The 20530-nt window shown below is 37.7% G+C and overlaps 1 protein-coding gene across 1 annotated transcript; it reads right to left on the bottom strand.

Moving 5' to 3' along the window:
• Positions 1–8794: 8794 nt before the first annotated feature.
• On the bottom strand, positions 8795–12444 carry LOC140157360 (uncharacterized). The gene is made up of 2 exons (XM_072180530.1): positions 12162–12444; positions 8795–11211 (listed from the first exon to the last, which is right to left on the bottom strand). Exons 1-2 carry the CDS (start codon positions 12275–12277, stop codon positions 10464–10466), a joined length of 864 nt encoding a protein of 287 aa, XP_072036631.1. The 5' UTR covers positions 12278–12444; the 3' UTR covers positions 8795–10463.
• Positions 12445–20530: the final 8086 nt, after the last annotated feature.

Genomic DNA, 20530 nt, shown 5'->3' with positions numbered 1-20530 from the left:
CCCCAATGTGAAAGCACTTTGTACAAGTCGAGTCGATGATATGATCATGTTTGACAAGTATGGGTTTAACTTTCGAAACATGTTTTGCGCGGTGTGTAACTATCGTAAAGCAAATGAATTATATCCTTGGACTATGCTTCCTTTTAGTTCTCGTGATTGCTTTCACACATTTTTAAAAACGGAGGTAACTTTTTGAAATTTGAAAATGGAGAAAGTCAGGAATTCGTAATCGGTATTCAGTTGCGTCTTTGTTACCGTAATGCCCGCTGCTCGAACACTACCGAACCAACAATATTAAAAAAGTGCGAATCTCACGTTTTCCGTCACAGTTCAAGTTGTTTCGAAGGATTAAAAAATCCTTATTGTTACTTCTGCGAACGCGGAGTCATTGAAAGTTCATGTCGTGAAATGTATAGTGGAATCCAGACCATGTGGAAATTTCGTGCACACAAGTCAGTACAACCCGCAAAAGTACAAACATGCCTTGGAAACGAAACTCATAATCCGATTACGCAATCATGCAAGAAGATATCATGCAGACCTGGATATTCACTGTCGCTCCAATCAACTGAATGTGTTCTGAACAATAACGAAAACATTATGATCATGAAGAACTGGAAATGCTCGAAGTATCACGTTCAGCTTTTCTTTAAGACACCAATCAAAGCATTAGGCGGTGTTCAATGTTTAAAAGATTACCTCCTTAGATACAAACAACTAATCATCCGGGAATATAGTTTGGAAACTTACGATAACATGGAATGGCGAGCATTTGAAATGGACCATCAAGAGAACGGTTTTGAGATGCTTCAGTTTCTGAAGACCCGACTTGAACGTGATACAAATTATAGTGTAACTTATGGGAACAGTACGCGTCAAGAGTTATTTTGTGGAGTTGTAAAAATGGAGGTGTTCTTTGCATGTGATAAACGTCCTGATGAAAAGTTACAGAACAATTGCATGGGAGACTGGTACACAGGGTCTTCATCTGAGTTTTTGTTTTTCAATAATGAGTCGGATTTGAGCTTACTTCTTTTTATCCCCACAGACACCTACATTACACCAATATATATCATTTACAATGAACTATTCCATTTGGAGGAGCCTGAAGATGGCATGGGAATGTTTTTTGTATGTGGCAACAAGATTAACACCACTGCCCTCGATTGCGCTTTTATGACGTTGAATTCCTCAGAGTATTTGTTAAAAAACAATGAAACACTTTTATTTTACTCGGGCAAGGAATTTCAAAGCAGTGATTTCATCATTTTGCCTAACCAAGACGCCCAGGTTTGCTACAACTCGTTTTCAGATTTGCACCTTGATGTGGTCGAACAGTTGTCAATGTCCCCTCTTGATATTGTCAGCTTTATTACGACTACAATGTCCATGTTCGGAGAGTTAGGAACTTTAACGACGTACGTTAGATTCAAACAACTTCGAAATATGTACGGTCATGGAGTTATGAGCTTATCATTTGCGTTATTTTTAGCTCAACTGTTTACACTCTTTCCTGAAACTTTCAGCCTGTCTGACCGTGTTTGCGTTACATTCGGCGTGATAAAACATTACTTCTGGCTCGCTACGTTTACATGGACATCCATAATAGCTTTCATTCTATTCTACCAATTTGCATGGAAAAAGTTACAACTCATTCCGAAAAGCAACAAAGTATCTGGATTTCTACAGGTGTTAGGATGGGGTTTACCATTACTTGTTTCAGGCTCAGTTGTGTCATTGCATTTCCTCCTTGCATCTTCAAACGACGGCAAAGTATATGGCGGGGAAGATTGTTGGATAATAGCAGAGTTTACTAACGTGCTTGCGTTTGGATTGCCAGTTGCTTTGTCAATTGGTTTGAATACCATACTGGCTGTTTTAACCATGATCAAGCTTCATAAAGCCAATCAAAAGTCCAATAGGCTTCGGAATCAAGTTGATAAGAGGTAGACTTGGAGAGAAGCTGTTTTATTTACAAAGGTAGGTGTTTGCAAACCAACAGTAATTTCAAGCAAAAATAAAACCTGTGAATAATTAACACTCGTACCGTAGAATGCTTAATTACATACCTTGCGTACAAAAGCTATACACGTATAACAAAAGTGAAAGACACTTATACTAAATGTGACCGTACACGATGAATGTGACTGTACACGATGAATGAGCCGTAAATTTCTCCCCCGGTCAATTTTGTTTTATTTCGTGTTTAGAAAATATAATCATAAGCTTTAAAATGGTATAACTTAGTTACCTAGAGTATTATTTACCTATTCATAGGGAGTTTCAGCCTGCGTCTATATTTGTTTTTTAAAATCCTCTTATAGGTGTCATCTGTTCTTGGTCTTTGTTGGATCCTGATGTTCATTGCAAGTGCTGCAGACGTGGAAGTAGTCTGGTGGATTGCTATTATCATTTCTTCTCTGCAAGGCGTACATATTTTCTTCTCGTTCGGCTTCAATGATAAGGCGCGCAAGTTGTGGAAAGAGTCGGCCCGCAAATAAGTTTAGGTGGCCCCAAGCTGCGTTTTAATATTAATTGTTAATATCGACTCACATAATGTTAAATTAAATACAAACGCACTAAAACATATATGATATAATAAGCTGAAAAGAATCGGCACGATAAAAAAAAAACATCTACAATGGTTACACTGCAGACGTGGAGGTACTCTGGTAGATTGCTATCATCATTTCTTCTCTGCAAGGCGTACATCATTTTCTTCTCGTTCGGCTTCAATGATAAGTTTTGGAAAGAGTCAGCCCACAAATAAGTTTAGATGGAGCCAAACTGCGTTTTAATATTAATCGTTAATATCGACTCACATACAAAAGCACTAAAATCAAAAGCACTAAATGCACATATAATATAATTAGCTACAAAGAATTGGCACTATAATTAAAATATATATACAGCAGGGGTAGCATTAAGGCCCGAAAGTCGGGGGTTGTTTTCCCGGGTTTACGCTACCCCTGATATACAGTAGTGACACTGGTATTAGTATCGTAAATTAATAAGCTGCTGAGAATAACAGAACAAACCAGCAATAACTTAGTATGGTCATATTAACGGTCCATGGCCAGATCGACAACCTCATCCTGAAGATATTTTGGTATCATATAATCGATCATATTTTTCTCATTACCATCCTGAAATACTACGTTCCAAATCGATGTTTTCCGGAGAAATTGTGAAAAAAAGTCGATTTGTGGTTACCACGCTAGCAAAATTTCACACGCCCCTGAGAATGTGGGTATCCTGGAATTTCACTTCGATGAAATCAGGACATGCACGGACGTTCCGTAAGCTAAAGTTCTACTCAGCTACAGTGATACAGGGACCAATACTTTTAATTGAATTTAAATGCGGCTGATATGTACACGCTTTCTATAGCATGTAAGTGAAATAATATATGGACATTAAATCACGGTTTCTTTTCAAATATAGTTTAATAATAAATAATAAATAATAATAAATTCTGGATTTATAAAGCGCCTTTCTCCAGATCTTAGAGGACTCAAAGCGCTGTAATTTCGCTGCAATGGTGAATCGTCACAATCAGATCGCATCAACTAGGTTGCTGCCGAACGGCGCACACCTATCCGCATTTAGATTGTAACATCCACCAATTATCTGTGCAGCTCCCCAAATTCCATTGGGTGGTCCGAGAATACCTTTGTATATTTGTATGAATCGGGATAAAATTTGTTCTCATATACACAGTTCAAATCCTATTGCAACCAAACTTGGGCATAGCTCACTATGGGATCCGTCATGTATTAGTAGTGAACGAGGGCATAAGGTCATTTGTGATCAACTATGTGAGAACAATAAGAACTATAACCCATGATTATTGACGGTATTGATGTGAAGTAAATTGTCAACGAAATTCCAGTTTTAGTTTAAGTGCAGTGGCAGTGGTGAAGTGGTGTCAGCGATATTTGTGGATTGGGACGGAATAAAGTTTGTGGAGGAAACAGCACTTGCATACAATTTATATGGGATGTTCTGAACTATAAATCGTCGGCCGCATCACATACTGACGTATTTACTGCATAATCTTAATTAAAACAGTATGATCGATTCTGCAAATATACCATATTTTCAATGTAATTCACTATTCACTATCAGAGCATAACTTACTCTGCAAATGATTAATATTAAATAAAATACTTCATGTAAATACGTCACTATGTGAAACAGTTGCGCAAATACGTCATTATGTGAAAAGCACAAAACAGCAGATCTAGTAGCGCAAATACGTCGCGCAAATACGTCACTATGTGAAACGGCAAATTCTTCAAATTACAGATACCCCATACTGGGCTTGCGCAGTATAGGTGATCAGCAAATACGTCGTTATGTTATACAAACATTTCAAGGTTTTGCAAATACGACATAATTAAGATGAAGAAAGTTAAACAATTACTCAAAAGCTTATTTTGGTTCACTTGAGAGCTTTCGGATTGTATCATTATTCCTTGTTCACTCGGTTGATGGACTGGTGAATGATGCTTGCTACTGGTCAGAAACCGTCGGACCGTGACGTAAGTCACGTGTCTGGCACTGACGCAGTAGGGAGTTGTAAGCTCCAGAAAGTCTTTGGCGGCCCTGGTCCCTTTTCAGGTCACTTTTATTAGTCCTGATGTGTATGGACTCCTTTACGCCCTCCCGGAACCAGCAGTCCGTTTCTCTATTGAGGCTTTTAGCCCTGTTCCAATCAACTGTATGACCTGCTTTCTGATGGTCTCCCACAGATGAGGTGGCAGTACTTGGTCTGCGGTGTTCAGCGATTCGGGTGTTCAACTGACGCACACCGACATCGCCTGGCTAATAATTACTTTGTCAGCAGAGATACTAAAATAAATACCGGGGATCTATACAAGTGGATTTGATATGCACGACTTTGATATGAGAAGAAAATCTTTGGATACCGGGGTAGAAAATTATGAATATCTCCCGTAAATGATTTCGTATAAAGAAACCAGATGTGGTTCCTTGCACTTGAATATATATTTTGAACAGATATGATAATCGTTAGCTTGCGTCTTGAGAGAGTAGCTTGCGTCTTGAGTCAAACACTGACAATAATTCTGATTTATATGTGCCGAATTATATAGCGCAGTGTATAGGCCAATCGTCAATCTAAAAGTATAATGACCTATGGCATACCGTGCTAACTCAGTACACAGCGAGGTCAGTCACCGAGCTAATCGGGGCTATTGTCAGTAGCCTTAGTCAGATTTCCTTCGGCCCATTATGCGACTCAAAACTATTAAACAGGTCGATACAAAATGGCCATGCGTGGCGGTGGATTCAACCTACCATGGCGATTTCTGCCATGAAGATATCGGGGCGATGACACTGTGTGACGGGCTGTTTCACCGACATACGCAGAGTCACAGTCTTGGCAATTAACCCTGTGACTTCAACAACTTGAGTGGGGTCAAGGTTAGCTCTCTCGTGTAGAGTAGTATCCTGCTTCAGTCTGTGGTGTATTGTGTCTAAGGCTTTCTCCACTGGTACACTGGTGAAAAGTGACGGTGACGTCGTATGACACCATTTCTTCCTCATCGCTCAGCGAAATACCTCTTAGGGGCTGTGCAATAATTATGAGCTCCCCCGGGGGGGGGGGGGTTAAATTTCCAAACGGCTCGCCAAAAATCACATGTTGCGGGTTACAGTACCTTAGTAAAGAGAGCAATAATAATTGACAACAAAATTTCTCAGCGGAAAACTTGCATTGATCCTTGGAAGAATTTCAACTCTTCAGGACATTATGCCACAGTCAGTATCAGTAAGGAACAAACCAAAATGTCGATGACGTATAAACGTAACTAGTTTCGTTTCTCAGTCGACCCCCCTCCCTCCCTGCCAGAAACGTAATAATGAAATTTTGACATAATAATAATAATGACACATTCTTCAGATCGATGTTTTTGTACAAACGTAATCGAGCATTTTTACCCCCTCCCCCCTAAACGAAACTAGTTTCGTTTATAGGACGTCATCGATCTTTTGGTTTGTTCCCTAAGAGAGTATATATTGAGAAGATTCAAAGAAATTAGGAAGAAATGTCTTTAGGTGAACATATTTTCTGTTAATTATTCGATATAAATGCATATTTCCTGAACAATATTCATCCAAAAGTCATACTTTAATGCCCTACTCTTCCGGGACTCGCAGCTAGAATTAGCAATTATTTTTTTCAATTAAACTTCAAACAACTTAACCTTAGGTGCCTGTCAGAAGATTTGTCATTTTGATGTAGTAGTTTTCTTAATATGGCGCTCCGATATGACATTTATTGACTTCTGATGCTTTAAAAAGACACACCCTTTGAACAAAATATAATTGATTTTATGCATAAGTCAAGTAAATTTTATGTGAGACTTTATTACCATTCACAATAGTTCCACGTACATAGGATGATGGTAAGCACTGCCTAAAATGGTAATTCATGCCTGGAAACTTGCTGTAAATTGGTTATTATTATGTAGAATGCGAAGTAGAAAAATTAATCCCGTCTGGGAATCGAACCCATGACCTCAGGTTTATGAGACCTGTGCCTTAACCACTCGGCCACAGGAGCTTCATGATTAGTCTGTTTGAAATTCGAACCCATATGCGGTCACTTAAATCCAAAATGGCCGCCGTCGGCCATTTTGGAAACTTACCAATGGTTTGGCCTACCGTGCTATTCAGTATATGGGTTCGGGGATTTTTGTGGGTCGAGAAATTTATATTTGATATCTATTTGATGCTTTGACCTACTCTAGACCTTCAAATTCAGCTCGCAAAAGTACAATTTTCAAAATCATTGTATAGCCTTCATAATATGTTCTAATTAAACATCTGATCATGCCGAGTTGAATGATGAACAGTAAAACTACAAATAATAATGATTTGACCTACTGCTGACCTTAAAATCCAAGATGGCCGCCGATTCTAGGCTCAAAAGGTCAAATATTCATTCAACTCCATCGTAGAGTCTTTATAATACTGGCTCTAATGAAAGCTTTGCTCAAGCTGAGTTGAGTTATGTACAGTAAAGCTACAAGTAATAATGATTTGACCTACGTTTGACCATCAAATCCAAGATAGCTGCAGATTTTTAACTGGTATAAGATCAATTTTTCAAAGTTGTAGTGCTTCAGCTAATGTAAGCTCTGTAAGTTACTGTGATGTTTCTTTCTAAACAACTTTACGGAGATCACTGCTCTAAAACGTTTTGATGTAATAACATTTAAATATCGGGTTATATAAAGATCATGATTACGTTTTTAAAACGCCGTTGTAAACTATTCTGGGCAAACATTTTGGCAAAATATTTTGTCAACAGTTTTAACATTCTCTTAGAATGTTTTGCATCACGTTTTCAAAAAAATATAAATGTTATTAAAACGTTAATATACCCTTTATTTATATAAAGTCTGCACAAAAAGTAACTCAGCTGTTATAAATACGCCTACAGATTCAGAACTAATAATTGTTTTCACAATATTTCAACATAGAGAGAAGGATGATTTATTTACACGCATTTTGATACCCCATTCGTCAAATGTCGTTCAATATTAACAACACAGTAGTGCTTTTACAGAAAAATACCCGCATAAAAAAAAAATTTAAAAGTTGCAGTTTATAGCGATAAATGGTTATAATGCCAGCACTGTAAACACGTAAAGCCCGCCATTAGAGAGCTTGCGGAATGAAGTTACTGGAACTTTAACGGCAACTTCAAAAATATCGATTCGATTTCTTGCTCAACTTCACTTCAACGCGAACGTCAGATTTGTTTCTGTACCAACAGCGTCTTGTTGTTTAAACTAGGGGAAGTGCATCAATGGGTGATCAAAAGAAGGGTATGTAAAAGCGACTGCATCAAATTTCTCCCTTTTGTTTGCTGAAGTGGTTTGTTGGTAACACTTATTACAATAGGCGCTTAGTTTGAATAAACATGGATTACATCTCTTGGCGATGACCAATGCAATGGGAATTAGGCCTATGTTATGAGCTATACGCTAATATTATACTTCTAAACATGTTTCAATTAAATATTCTTGTGATATGCCTATATTATTGTCCCGGATTATTATAATAAAAGCTCAATTATTATTCCAGTAAACGTCAGCTTTGTCAATTTTATATTTCCATCAGGACACAAGCCCATTTTATCTGTTTGCTCTCCCTAGCCCCCCCCCCCCCCACCCCCACCACCATCACCACCTCTCCATATCATCCCCTCCCTCCATCTATTCATCTATCCTCACTTTCCCACTCCCCAATGGTGTTGCCAGGAGTTTTCTTTTAGGAGGGCAATGACTCCTCTTTGCATTCTGATCGAATTAAATATATCTCCCCGAATGATCCTCATTTTGTTCTTTAAAAACTCCCAGAATTTTGAATTTCAACCAACATATTTCTGGATGCTCCTTTTCTGACATTCTTATTTTTTGTAACAAATAGGCCTCCTCTTTTAATAATGAATAATTTGGTTGACATACAATACCCATAGGCCTATAATATGCGTATAATAGCGTGGCACATGTTAGACCAGCTTTCTGCTGAATTGGGGTACATAATGTAGGCCTAAATGAATAAAATAATAATTAAATAAAATACCTGAACAGTACAAACATATTTGGTTAATATTATTATAACTCAGAATTTATGGGAAGATCCACTCGCCAGTTATCTGATTACTAGAAATTAAACCAAATACATGGCCAATGGATCTTCCATCTGAGACGGGAAAGACTCAAACAGAAACAAACGGAGAGCAAAAATATAACTTCACAAATAAACTTTAATTACTCATCAACCAAATGGTCACAACATAATATAGACGAGTAAATATTCTTAGCTCCATTCCCGGCTGTGGCTGGCTGAAAACTACCACGAATAATAGGCCGGGGTAATTGACGACACGAAACCGCGGAGCGATATTTAAATTAGCTATGGAAAGCAAATAGCGTCATAACACACGCCCTGCCTTTCTTGAATTGGCGCCTGACAATTCTAATTTAATAATATAACTTTTTAAAATAGCAATTTGAATTGACCAACATATGAATTAAAAATATATATATCTTTTTAACATAAACTTTAACATCAGACATAATATTCCTCAAGTAACTGCATGACTAATAATTAACTGCATCTTTTAATCTGAAACATTTAACTCCAAAACACGATTGGATGGGAAGAAAATTATTTTTAAAAACAACATCTTTTAAAACTCTGAAGCTCGTACAGCAGACAAGGAAAAGGGGAAAAGGGGATGACAAACTAACACAGTTCTGAAAGACATCGACCAAGACCTTGCACAATCCCCAAACTGGGCATTTACAATGTCAAGTTCCATGTGTTTCAGAAAGTGCGAAGATCTTACTCTACACCTTAAACTACACCTAAAAATTAACCCTAGAGTTCATAATCTTGAATCGCTGAATCCATGGCCAGTAGATCCACCGTTGCCGACTTGAACCCATACTTGAAGCACGAATTGATATCATGTATCAGGTCACAGTTAATTATCCCGTATAATATTTCTTTATTTCTGAATCAAATCTTATTCTGGAATCACAAATATTGTACTGACGAAAATTCACAATCATTTCAGAATCACACATATTGCATACCAGCGGGAACAAAATTCTTCTGTGTCAAGTTCAAATCCAAATGCACCTATTGTTCAGATGATTGACCACGAAAATGACCGAAGAACTCCATAATCCATTCAGCACGACTCGAATTCTCTGAAATATAAACTCAAGCAAAATACACAGTATAAGTATAACACATACATACTATCTAATTTAGCATATTTCTTAATTCCATAATCATAAGAATACCGTATACCCCGGGGGGGGGTTCTTCGAAAAAATTTGTACGGGGATGTGCCACGCAGACTTTCGGATGCTGACTTTCTCTATACCTACTTTTTGCTGTTTTTGCTACCCATCAATATACCAATTTTCAACAAAAAGCACCCAAAAATCACCAAAATTTGCCCTATTTGGGCGCTTTTAAAGGCACTTTGGTCAAAATCCGTCCAATTGGGCGCATCGATCTCCACTGAAGACCCACCCATCGATATACCAAAATCGCTGAAAAGGTACCCCAAAACCGTGCCACATCCCCGTATACCTTCAACCAGGGAGAACCCCCTCCGGGCCGTATACCATATACAATATAACATGATTTATACAGTATAACATCATAACATAACACACGCTGCCTTTCTTAAATTCTTCACAATTTTGAAAAATTAATACAGCCAAAATTCCATAAACACGCAATTTTCAATTCAAAAATTCATAATTGAAATTACAATCTGCTTTATTCTTCACATAATTTGAAAAATGAATACATCCAAATTTCCATAAACACAGTTTTCAAAAATTCATAAATTACAATCTGCTCTATGCACAACATTAGTATTACAAAATTCAATTGCAACACATTCATCTGCTTTTGCCAGATATCTTCACAGGATTACTTTTCAAAAATTCCAAAGCAGCTGGGTTTAAATGATCAGCAGGCTCCCAAGTATTTCTGGAACTTGGGAAATCACGCCACTTGATAAGATACTGAAGCTTGTTGTCCCTGTACCTACCACGTAAAATCTTCTCTACTTCATACTCACTACTTGTGGTAACAGGAGTCAAAGGTAGACCCAGTATAAAAGATGTGCGCTTATCCAATTCCTGGGATGCCATAAGTGGGGCAAACGAGTCATCTGGACAATCAGCATCTACAACATCTTCTAGAGGATCCCTTTGCACAAAATCTTTGGGCATGACATGATTTTCTGGTCTGGCATACCGATCATAGGCAAACTTCATTCGATTAACATGCACTGGGGCTGACATCAACTTATTGTTTGTCAGATTTCGAACACGGAAATTCACGGGCCCCGTTTGCTCTACGAGTAAGTATGGTCCTGACCAAAATTTCATGAGCTTCTTGGACAAGCCTGGTTGAGTGGCTGGAATATATAACCAAATTGTATCACCTACCTGAAACTGTACATCACTTGCATGTTCATCATAACGGTCTTTCATGCTAGCTTGATTAAGTTCAAGATGTTGCTTAGATATTGCACGGAACACTTCTAATTGAGATACCAAATGATGGATATGTTCTCTCACTGTCTTCTCTGGGTATTCACTCTTAGCCATCAATGTCACATCCAGGGGTAGTCTTGCTTCCCTGCCATATAATAAAAAGAAAGGGCTAAATCCTACAGAATTGTCTGCTGGTGTAGACCTATATGCAAATTGAATGGCTGAAATATACTCATCCCAGTTTGTCTGATACTCATTAGCATAGTGTGACAAGGTATCTAAGATAACAGAGTAAAAACGTTCCTGGATAGCATTACACTGTGGATGATAACTACTTGTATTCAACTTTGATGTACGCATAATTCTACACACTTCAAGCACCAGTTTACTGAGGAAATTTGTACCTCGATCACTAAGCAAATATTGCGGACAACCATGTTGACATATAATATGATCAAAGAATGCTCTAGCTACTGTGGCTGCATCAATAGTCTTAATTGGAACTAAGATAGGCCATCTGGTACAGTGATCTGTAAAACACAATACATACCGATTACCATTGGTTGTAATAGGTAGAGGACCCAAGATATCCACACTTACACGTTCAAATGCACTGGGGACCTTCATGGTCATCATGGGAGCTCTAACTTTGTGTCTATGTGTTTTCTCTGAGCACAAGATATACACGATCTTACCCAATTGTCAACATCTCTATACATACGTTTCCAGAAATATCTTTGGCGGATTTTGTGATATGTTCTCTGAAAACCAAAATGAGCTGCTAAAACATTATCATGACAGTTGTTAAGTATGATATCAATCATGGTTACAGGTACATAAAATTGCACAGTATTTCTTTCTGGCATATGACGTTTGGCGGGTGTGTGCCATATATGATACAAAATACCTTCATGGACATAGTATTGATCTGACTGCAATAAAATATCACGTGCTTGTCTTTGATTATCAGGCAATATGTCTTCATCCAAAAATCTTATCATGGGACCAGCAAAAGGATCAGCTAATTGAGCATCTTTGAAATGGTCCACATTAACATCAGTTGGTAAAGAAGGAACATTTTGAATATCTACATACTTTTTGTCTCCATCCAGTCGTCTATTCCTCTGAAATCTCAGATTTCGAACAGTATTCACTTCTGGATCTGGCTTTGTCTCTGACGTAGGAGAGTCATTGATGACGTCATCAGTCATTGTCTCCAAGCCACATTCTGTCCAGTTTGAATCTGTTGCTGAGGAAGTAGGGGAGTCAACATGATATGAGTTACATGAATTACAAGATTCTGACACTTGAGTTGGTATTCTACTTAGTGCATCTGCATTACCATTCTTACATCCTCTTTTATGGACTACTTCATAAGTATATGGTCGAATCCAACGAAAAGTGTACACGGCATGTTCAGGGCCATAACTTAAAAGTATTAATCAATTGGCATTCGTTTTTGTATTGTGTTTATTCGCCTTGATCATACGCTTCGCGCCATATATAATAATACCCCCTTCTGTGAAAAACTTACACACAGAGACCCCAAAACATGCTATTTTTACCCATTTTTTCAAAATATTTCTTAAAGTATTTTTAAAAGCATATAAATCAGTTATGAAAAGAAGTCATTGGATTGAATCTAAATTGATTTCCTGAAAGGTGTGTATTCAAAGATTGCCTGTTCAATTTTTCACATATTTGTACATAATTATGAATTTTTTGTGATAATTTTGTGAGTGGTATTTTTTTACATTACCTACGAATACAATTTTTCATAGCACTAGATATCTTTAAAAATGGAAATCACTAATAAATGCGCAATTGATACAAGCTTTGATATGTCCAATACTGAAATGCATTGCATTCGGACATCTTTATTATTGTGTTTAGCTGCCAGAAATTCTAAATGGCACAAAGGTAGGTTTGGTAAAAATATGCATTACCTCCGAATACATGTTAAAAGCTGTGCCATTTCCACAAAGTGAGAGAATAGTAAACAATAGTTAAGCAATAGGTGCAGGGTAATACACTCTTATTTCTACCAAGTTTCAATAGCCTGCGTTTAAATATTTCTGAGATGTCAACAATAAAAGCAAGTATTCGTAGGTAAATTTCGGTAACCGAATGTTACCTACGAATACAATTTGACATCATGACAGTATTGTGAAACACCGCCATTTATGCCAATGCCCATATTGGTACATAACAAAGGCCTGTATGTTCGCTATCAAATCATATGTCAATGAAAGTTGCGAATTCACATACATGCCCACCATACAAAACTGAATACGGCTTAATTGGTGAAAAATATGTACTGAAATAGACGACGGTCTGCTCATTTGAAAGAAAAATCAGATTCAAAGAAGATTAGAAGGGATAAATACTTGGATTTGTCAACTGTCATGTGTGCTTCATTTTGAATGTTTACCGACCTTCTGGTTTCTGAGTAATTTGTGTTCAAATTGATTTATTCGAAGGTAACTTTTGACATTTTCGCTAAGGTTACCTACGAATACCATGGAAAAACGACTGTTCTCATTGTCTCATGATCTAGACAACACATTGATGGACCCTGGTATAAAGCTAATTGTAGTTGCCCTCAAACGAAAGGTCACAAGACGTAACTGACTCCAAGATGGACTTCACAAGTCTGCAATAACGGTTTTAAGCGATTTGTGTGCAATTAAGCAAATTAAAGTCACTTTAGTGCCTTTGTTTCTTACTTCAATCCTCTTTCAACCGCTGTGAACCGACATTATTAATACATGATAGGGTCTAAAGTATCAATAAACGCACATAAAGAAAATAATACATTCAAAGTGCTTTATAAAATGAAGTTTTGATTGCGATATCCACCAAAAGTCTAATTCTTACCTACAAATACTGAAATGTTACTTACGAATACAGCATAATACATGACATGTGTAATGAAGTGTCTCTACCAATGGAAATTAATTGTCAAAAACTTTAAGCGGTACCCCAGGACACTATTATTACCCATATACGGATTCATTCAACAATTATTTATTATGTACAATTGCTGATTAACTACTTGTATATCAAAATGAAGTGGTCAAAATCTTGCTAAAAGCATCAAAATTTTTTGATCTAAGGTAATAGCATTTATTCATTTGGACGTACCATCTGACAGAGATCTAAAAACTCCCATTCTATTAATTCATTACCATAATAGCAAAATTTAAACCTCTAAACTCAATATATATATTGTTAAATCGCTCATGTTACCTACGAATACCCGGGTTTCTTCACCTTTTCATTGTATAAAGCGTTAGGTGTATGCGTATAATTCCTAATATTCTTGAAAACATATATCCTACTCGTTCTAATACAATGTGTAAATTGATTCATACTCATTTGATAAATAAAATACAGAAACTGACCTAAACTTCATTTTCAAAAATAAACTAGCATAAATTGACTAAGATCATATTGATCGCGTTATAAAAAATAAAACAAATATTTTCTGGTTGAGCTAGCATTTTCCTGACACCCTGTGGTCTACATTACACGAAAAAGCGTTAATGGGAATATTCCATTTGTTTTAGGTTGATTAGTATTGCGATAGTGAAAGCATCCTAGTGGTATTCGTAGGTAACATTGGGTTTTGATATCACATTTACTATCACACGTCCTGGATTTATTTTTCAAGATTAGTAATGGCACTTTTGGTTCCTATAAGGCCAATATGTCATCAATCAATGGGCAAAAGGAAAAAATTGTGGAGACATTTTTATTTCGGACTTTTATTTTTGGCCCGTGGACACTTTTGGTTGGATTCGACCATATGATTGTAACTTCAGTACCCACCTTGCGAGGCGACCTGTTGTACGCTTTTGACCAAACAACCATTTCAATGCACAGTGATCAGTCTGAATTATGAACTTTACAGTATGTTGAAGGTATGGGGAATATTTCTTAATCCCTTCAACTACAGCCAAAGCTTCAAGTTCAGTAGTTGTATACGTCTTTTCGGAATCATGCAAAGCTCTACCTCCATAACAAATTACCTTCTCTTCACCATCTTGTACCTGTGCTAAAATGAAACCAAGACCTCTTATACTGGCGTCAGTTTGCAACATAAATTGAGTACCATCAAAACGAGGGTAGGCAAGAATTGGAGGTTCTACTAGCTTTTGTTTCAGGATTTCAAACGCTTCTGCACACTCTTTTGACCAAATAAATTGCACATCTTTCCGAGTGAGATATGTTAAAGGTGCGGCTATTTTACTGTAATCTCTAATGTACTTCCTATAATAGCCTACAAAACCTAGAAATGATCTTACTTCCGATACCTTCGTTGGAACTGGATACTCTTGGACTACTTTGATTTTCTCTGGATCAGTAGCTATCCCATCTTTACTTACAATGTGTCCTAAATAACGTACCTGTTCTTGAGCAAAAGTACACTTTTTAGGCTTGAGCTTCAAATTGGCTTCTCTCAACCTCTGAAATACTTGTCTCAAATGATCTCCATGTTCATTAAAAGAATTGGAAAACACTATTACATCATCAAGATATATTAATACAAATTTCCAATTTAAACCTCTGAACACTTCTTGCATAACTCTTTGAAACGTGGCTGGAGAATTTGTACACCCCATTGGCATTACATTAAACTCATACAAACCATCTTGTGTAATGAAAGCACTCTTTTGTTTTGAGCTTTCTTCAAGTCCAATTTGGTAATAACCTGACGCTAAATCTAGTGTGGAAAAATAATTTGGTGTTCCTGCGCCTAAGCTATCTAATGCATCATCTATGTGAGGTAGAGGAAAATTATTCTTTTCCACAATTTGGTTACATAATCTCATATCACAACAGAATCTTAGTGTACCATCAGGTTTAGGAATCATTACAACAGGAAAACTCCAACTACTGGTGGATTCTCTGATAAAACCATCTTCTAACATCTGATTGACTTGTTTACGTATTTCAGCTTGCACATGAGGAGGTTGTCTATAAGGACGACATTTGATTGGCGGATGATTACCAGTTCTTATGACATGCTCAATTTTCGTATATCTTCCTCTAGGACTATCTTTGGTTTGAAAAACGTCTACATACTCGGATATAAGATCAGATAACATATCAGAATCGCTTTCAGTTAAATGAGAATCATTGAAATTGACCTGAGAAAGAACTTCACGTACCTTAGGATCTGGCGAATTCTGTGCCTTTACATGGACTGATGATACAGGTACTTCATCTACTACAGAGTCATCTATATCGGTAAAATGAATGATTTCACTGTTATTTACAAGTGTAAATGTACCAAGTTTTGTTCTAGGATACAACACAATTGGTTCATTGCTAGTGTTTAACACAAGTAATTGAGTACTACAACTAGATTTGTTAGTAATAGGTTGAACACTTGATACTGTATTGGCAATCAATACTCCTAAAGCAGTGACTCTCCGTCCTCCCTGACATAATCCTATTGTGCCTTTTGGAAGATTATTCGATAACCTCGCACGCACCACTGATTGTGAATGAGGCAGAATTTCTTGCCTTTCAATTACACGTAAATTACTCCTCTTAAACAATCGCAATTTCTGTGTGTTAAAATCTAATCTGGCCTTATGCTGTTTTAGGAATCTCTTTCCCAACATGATTTCCTGACTAAGATTTCGAGCAATATACATTGGCACGAGAAATTTTGAACCTTCAATAAACAACGGAACAACAACAAAACCACTGATTTGCAACACAGATTTGTTAGCGGTACGGGCTTTTGTTAATCGCGGTTTTGACACTACAATTTGGTGTGACGATTCCAAAGAATGCCAGTACTCATGATCGATTAGATTCATTGTACAACCAGTGTCAATGTTTTGGCTACCAATAGTGACAGAAATATAAACTTCTTCATCAAAATCTGTTTCAACGTTATCACTATCGCATTCAGACGCGGCAAAATTTGAATCAAATTTTCCATTGCGCGGAACTTGGGCTGAATTACACGGAGAATTACTGCTCTTTTGACGCGTTTGGTCAGTCACACTCCCTCATTTCAAATATATAGTTTTGGTTTCTCTTTTGTTCAGAAACCAAAAATCAAGGGATTAAAAAGTAGAGCTGATCTGGTCTGTAATCATAACACTATTATGCTGGGAGGACACAGTATAGGGTATATAACCAGAAGTATACAATAGCCTATTGTGCTAACATAATTATTATCATGATTCGGCGTGTTTATACTGAGCGTACGGCTTTTTGACCCGCTATTTTCCGGGCACAAAATCCCGATCATAATCCGGCCACCGTTACCCAGCTTGTTTCTACTGAGACCAGAAAGCCGTGTCTCGCACAATGCACGGCATTTTTTTTCCTGTAAACCGGAAGTACGGAAAACAGATTTCAACGAGCGCAAGGCATGACGGTTGTATCCTAAATTTAAATGTCTACGTATGGCAGCTCATGGCATAGGACCTAATCACAATTTAGTGTTTTCGTTAATCCAAATTGCATTAATTTACCAGTGGATCTAGTAATTGGCCATTATGATAATTAATTTACAACCAAAATATAACCAACTCATTAACTATAAAGAAGTAGGCCTAGACTATGTAAAGTCATATCCACTTTACTTCATCAAGTTCATGCGAGTCACACATGTGGCCAGTGTATATAATATCAGAAAGAATGAACTTACTACATTATAGGCCTATATGACCCTACTAAAATACAAATAGAATATAAATCGCGTTCTGCGTGTTTCTACTGAGGGCCAAATTCCGTGCCATGCCGTGCCGTGCCGGGTCATGGCGGGAAACAAGCCCAGTAGAAACGATCTGGGTAATCGGTTGCCGTGTCATGCCGGGTCATGTGCTCGCCTTTCGTGATCCACCTCTTGAGGTGGATCATGCCGGGTCAAAGCGTGTAACACGCTCAGTAGAAACGAGCCGTGTGATCGGTTGCCGGGTCGAGGTCATTTGTGTTTCAAAAATAACGCGATTTATATTATATTTGTATTATATATAATAGGGGCATATGCCTATTTAACTTGATGTAGTAGGTTCCTTCTTTCTGATATTATATACACTGGCCACATGTGTGACTCGCATGAACTTGATGAAGTAAAGTGGATAGGCCTAGCGCCTACTTCTTGTAAAGTTGGTTATATTTTGGCTGTAAATTCATCATAATAGCCAATTACTAGATCCACTGGTAAAATGGATTAACGAAAACACTAAATTGTGATTGTAGGTCCTATGCCATGAGCTGCCATACGTAGACATTTAAATTTATGATACAACCGTCATGCCTTGCGCTCGTTGAAATCTGTTTTCCGTACTTCCGCTTTACATGAAAAAAAATGCCGTGCATCGTGCGAGACACGGCTTTCTGGTCTCAGTAGAAACAAGCTGGGTAACGGTGGCCGGATTATGATCGGTATTTTGTGCCCGGAAAATAGCGGGTCAAAAAACCGTACGCTCAGTATAAACACGCGATTTGATGACCTCGACCCGGCAACCGATCACACGGCTCGTTTCTACTGAGCGGGTTACACGCTTTGACCCGGCATGATCCACCTCAAGAGGTGGATCACGAAAGGCGAGCACATGACTCGGCATGACACGGCAACCGATTACCCAGATCGTTTCTACTGGGCTTGTTACCCGCCATGACCCGGCACGGCACGGCATGGCACGGAATTTGGCCCTCAGTAGAAACACGCAGATTGATATCGGAAATCTATCCCGCGGACGACAGTTGATGCTCTCTGTCGACGGTAGGTGGCATATTACACTCACGAGTTCTACATGTAGGCCTAGAAATCATATACATGCGCGTATATTGAAGGATGGGGTGGGGTGGGGGATTTGTTTGTTTGTATGAAACATAAACGATGCATGGAGATGATTTGATTATGAATTAGTTTATTATCCCCGGGAAGCACAACCCATACCTCTTTAAGAGGGGGCTCCCTCCCTATATAACCACATCTTCCTAAATTACCCCTTTCCCCTCCTCCTCCCTACATTCGATATCTTCATCTCGAGCTCTCCTCCCCTTCTCTTTCACTTCCAATGCTCTCTATCATATGTTTCTCTCTCTCCCGGCCCATATCCCCTTGCCCTCCAACCCCCCCCACACACACACACACACATCACACATCTCTTCTCCCCTCTATCTTCTACTTTTTGCAGTAAAAATTGCTTCAGTAAAAGTCATTAGGTTATTAGGTTATTAGAGGTCATATAATGGCCTTCCATCGATTCTGGTACATGGGATTAAGGACATGAATCGATTTTGTTTATAGCACCTATACAATTACAATAGTTGCCCCTTTTGTAATGTCGAATGCAAATATTTCGATGGTCTATATATTTTCACAGTGAAATCAGCTTAGGCTGATTTCGTAGTCTCTTGTCAATGCTTTCAAACTAAATCAATGCTTTCAAATGTAGACTGCTTTGTTCGACTTCTCTGCTCGTGAATATTGCACTGCGAAATTTAAACATTTCTTTTGTATACTTAGATCAGGTAACTCGAAAATCCTGTAATTTTATTTGTCACACCACTTATAAGAAACTGAAACCAAAACCGAAACTACCTGCCACAAATGTTTAGTTTTAAACAAAAGGTAGAAACAATGAGTTCGATATCTTGTGATTCAAGTGGTTATAGGCAGGACAATAGGAAACCACGTGACCAAAACCAAAACCAAAACTAAAACTATATATTTGAAATGAGGCACTGTTTACATTACAACTATTTGAAACAAATTTCTGTACAGTTTGTGCATGTATTACCTGTTCATCAGTTGGATAACAACAGTTACTACGACCCCGATTATACACATCTTCCTTTTCAGGACACTGTCTGTAGCTATGACCTAGTGTATTACATCTGTAACATTTCATATTACGGTCATTAACCTCTCTACACGTATACGGACTCTGATCAATACAGCTATTACTGTTTACAGGTGCATGACATCGATCATTTACATTTTGTTCAATAGATTCAATGTACCTCTCATTGGACAATATCCTTTCATTGACCTCGCCAAACAATTGTTTGCACGTCCTACGTGTTCGTGTACTACTTTCACTGTATTCACTATTGCCCTAGTACTTGTATCCACTAATTTCACTATTTCATGACTGAGTCGGAGAAAATCATTATATTCCGTACTATGGATTACCTTCTCTGGCTGCTCTGAGTCAGCAATTTGTATGCCTCGGTGCATGCCTAGGGCAACTTGTATGCCTATAGGAGCCATAATCAAATTTACTTTTCGCCATTTATATACACTGTATCAATACAAGAATACCACGCTGCAATATTATTCACAAAATGGCCGAAAACAGAAAACACGCAACAAAATTCTTCGCGCCACAATTCAACTTTGGCGGGAAATCACTAGAAGCGTATTTCACTTAATCTATCAAAAATATCACATAATATATATACAATGAATCAATTCAATATTG

This window comes from Amphiura filiformis, chromosome 7, assembly GCF_039555335.1.
Source record: "Amphiura filiformis chromosome 7, Afil_fr2py, whole genome shotgun sequence".
NCBI lineage: Eukaryota > Metazoa > Echinodermata > Ophiuroidea > Amphilepidida > Amphiuridae > Amphiura > Amphiura filiformis.
This window is presented reverse-complemented; position numbering and strand designations above follow the sequence as displayed.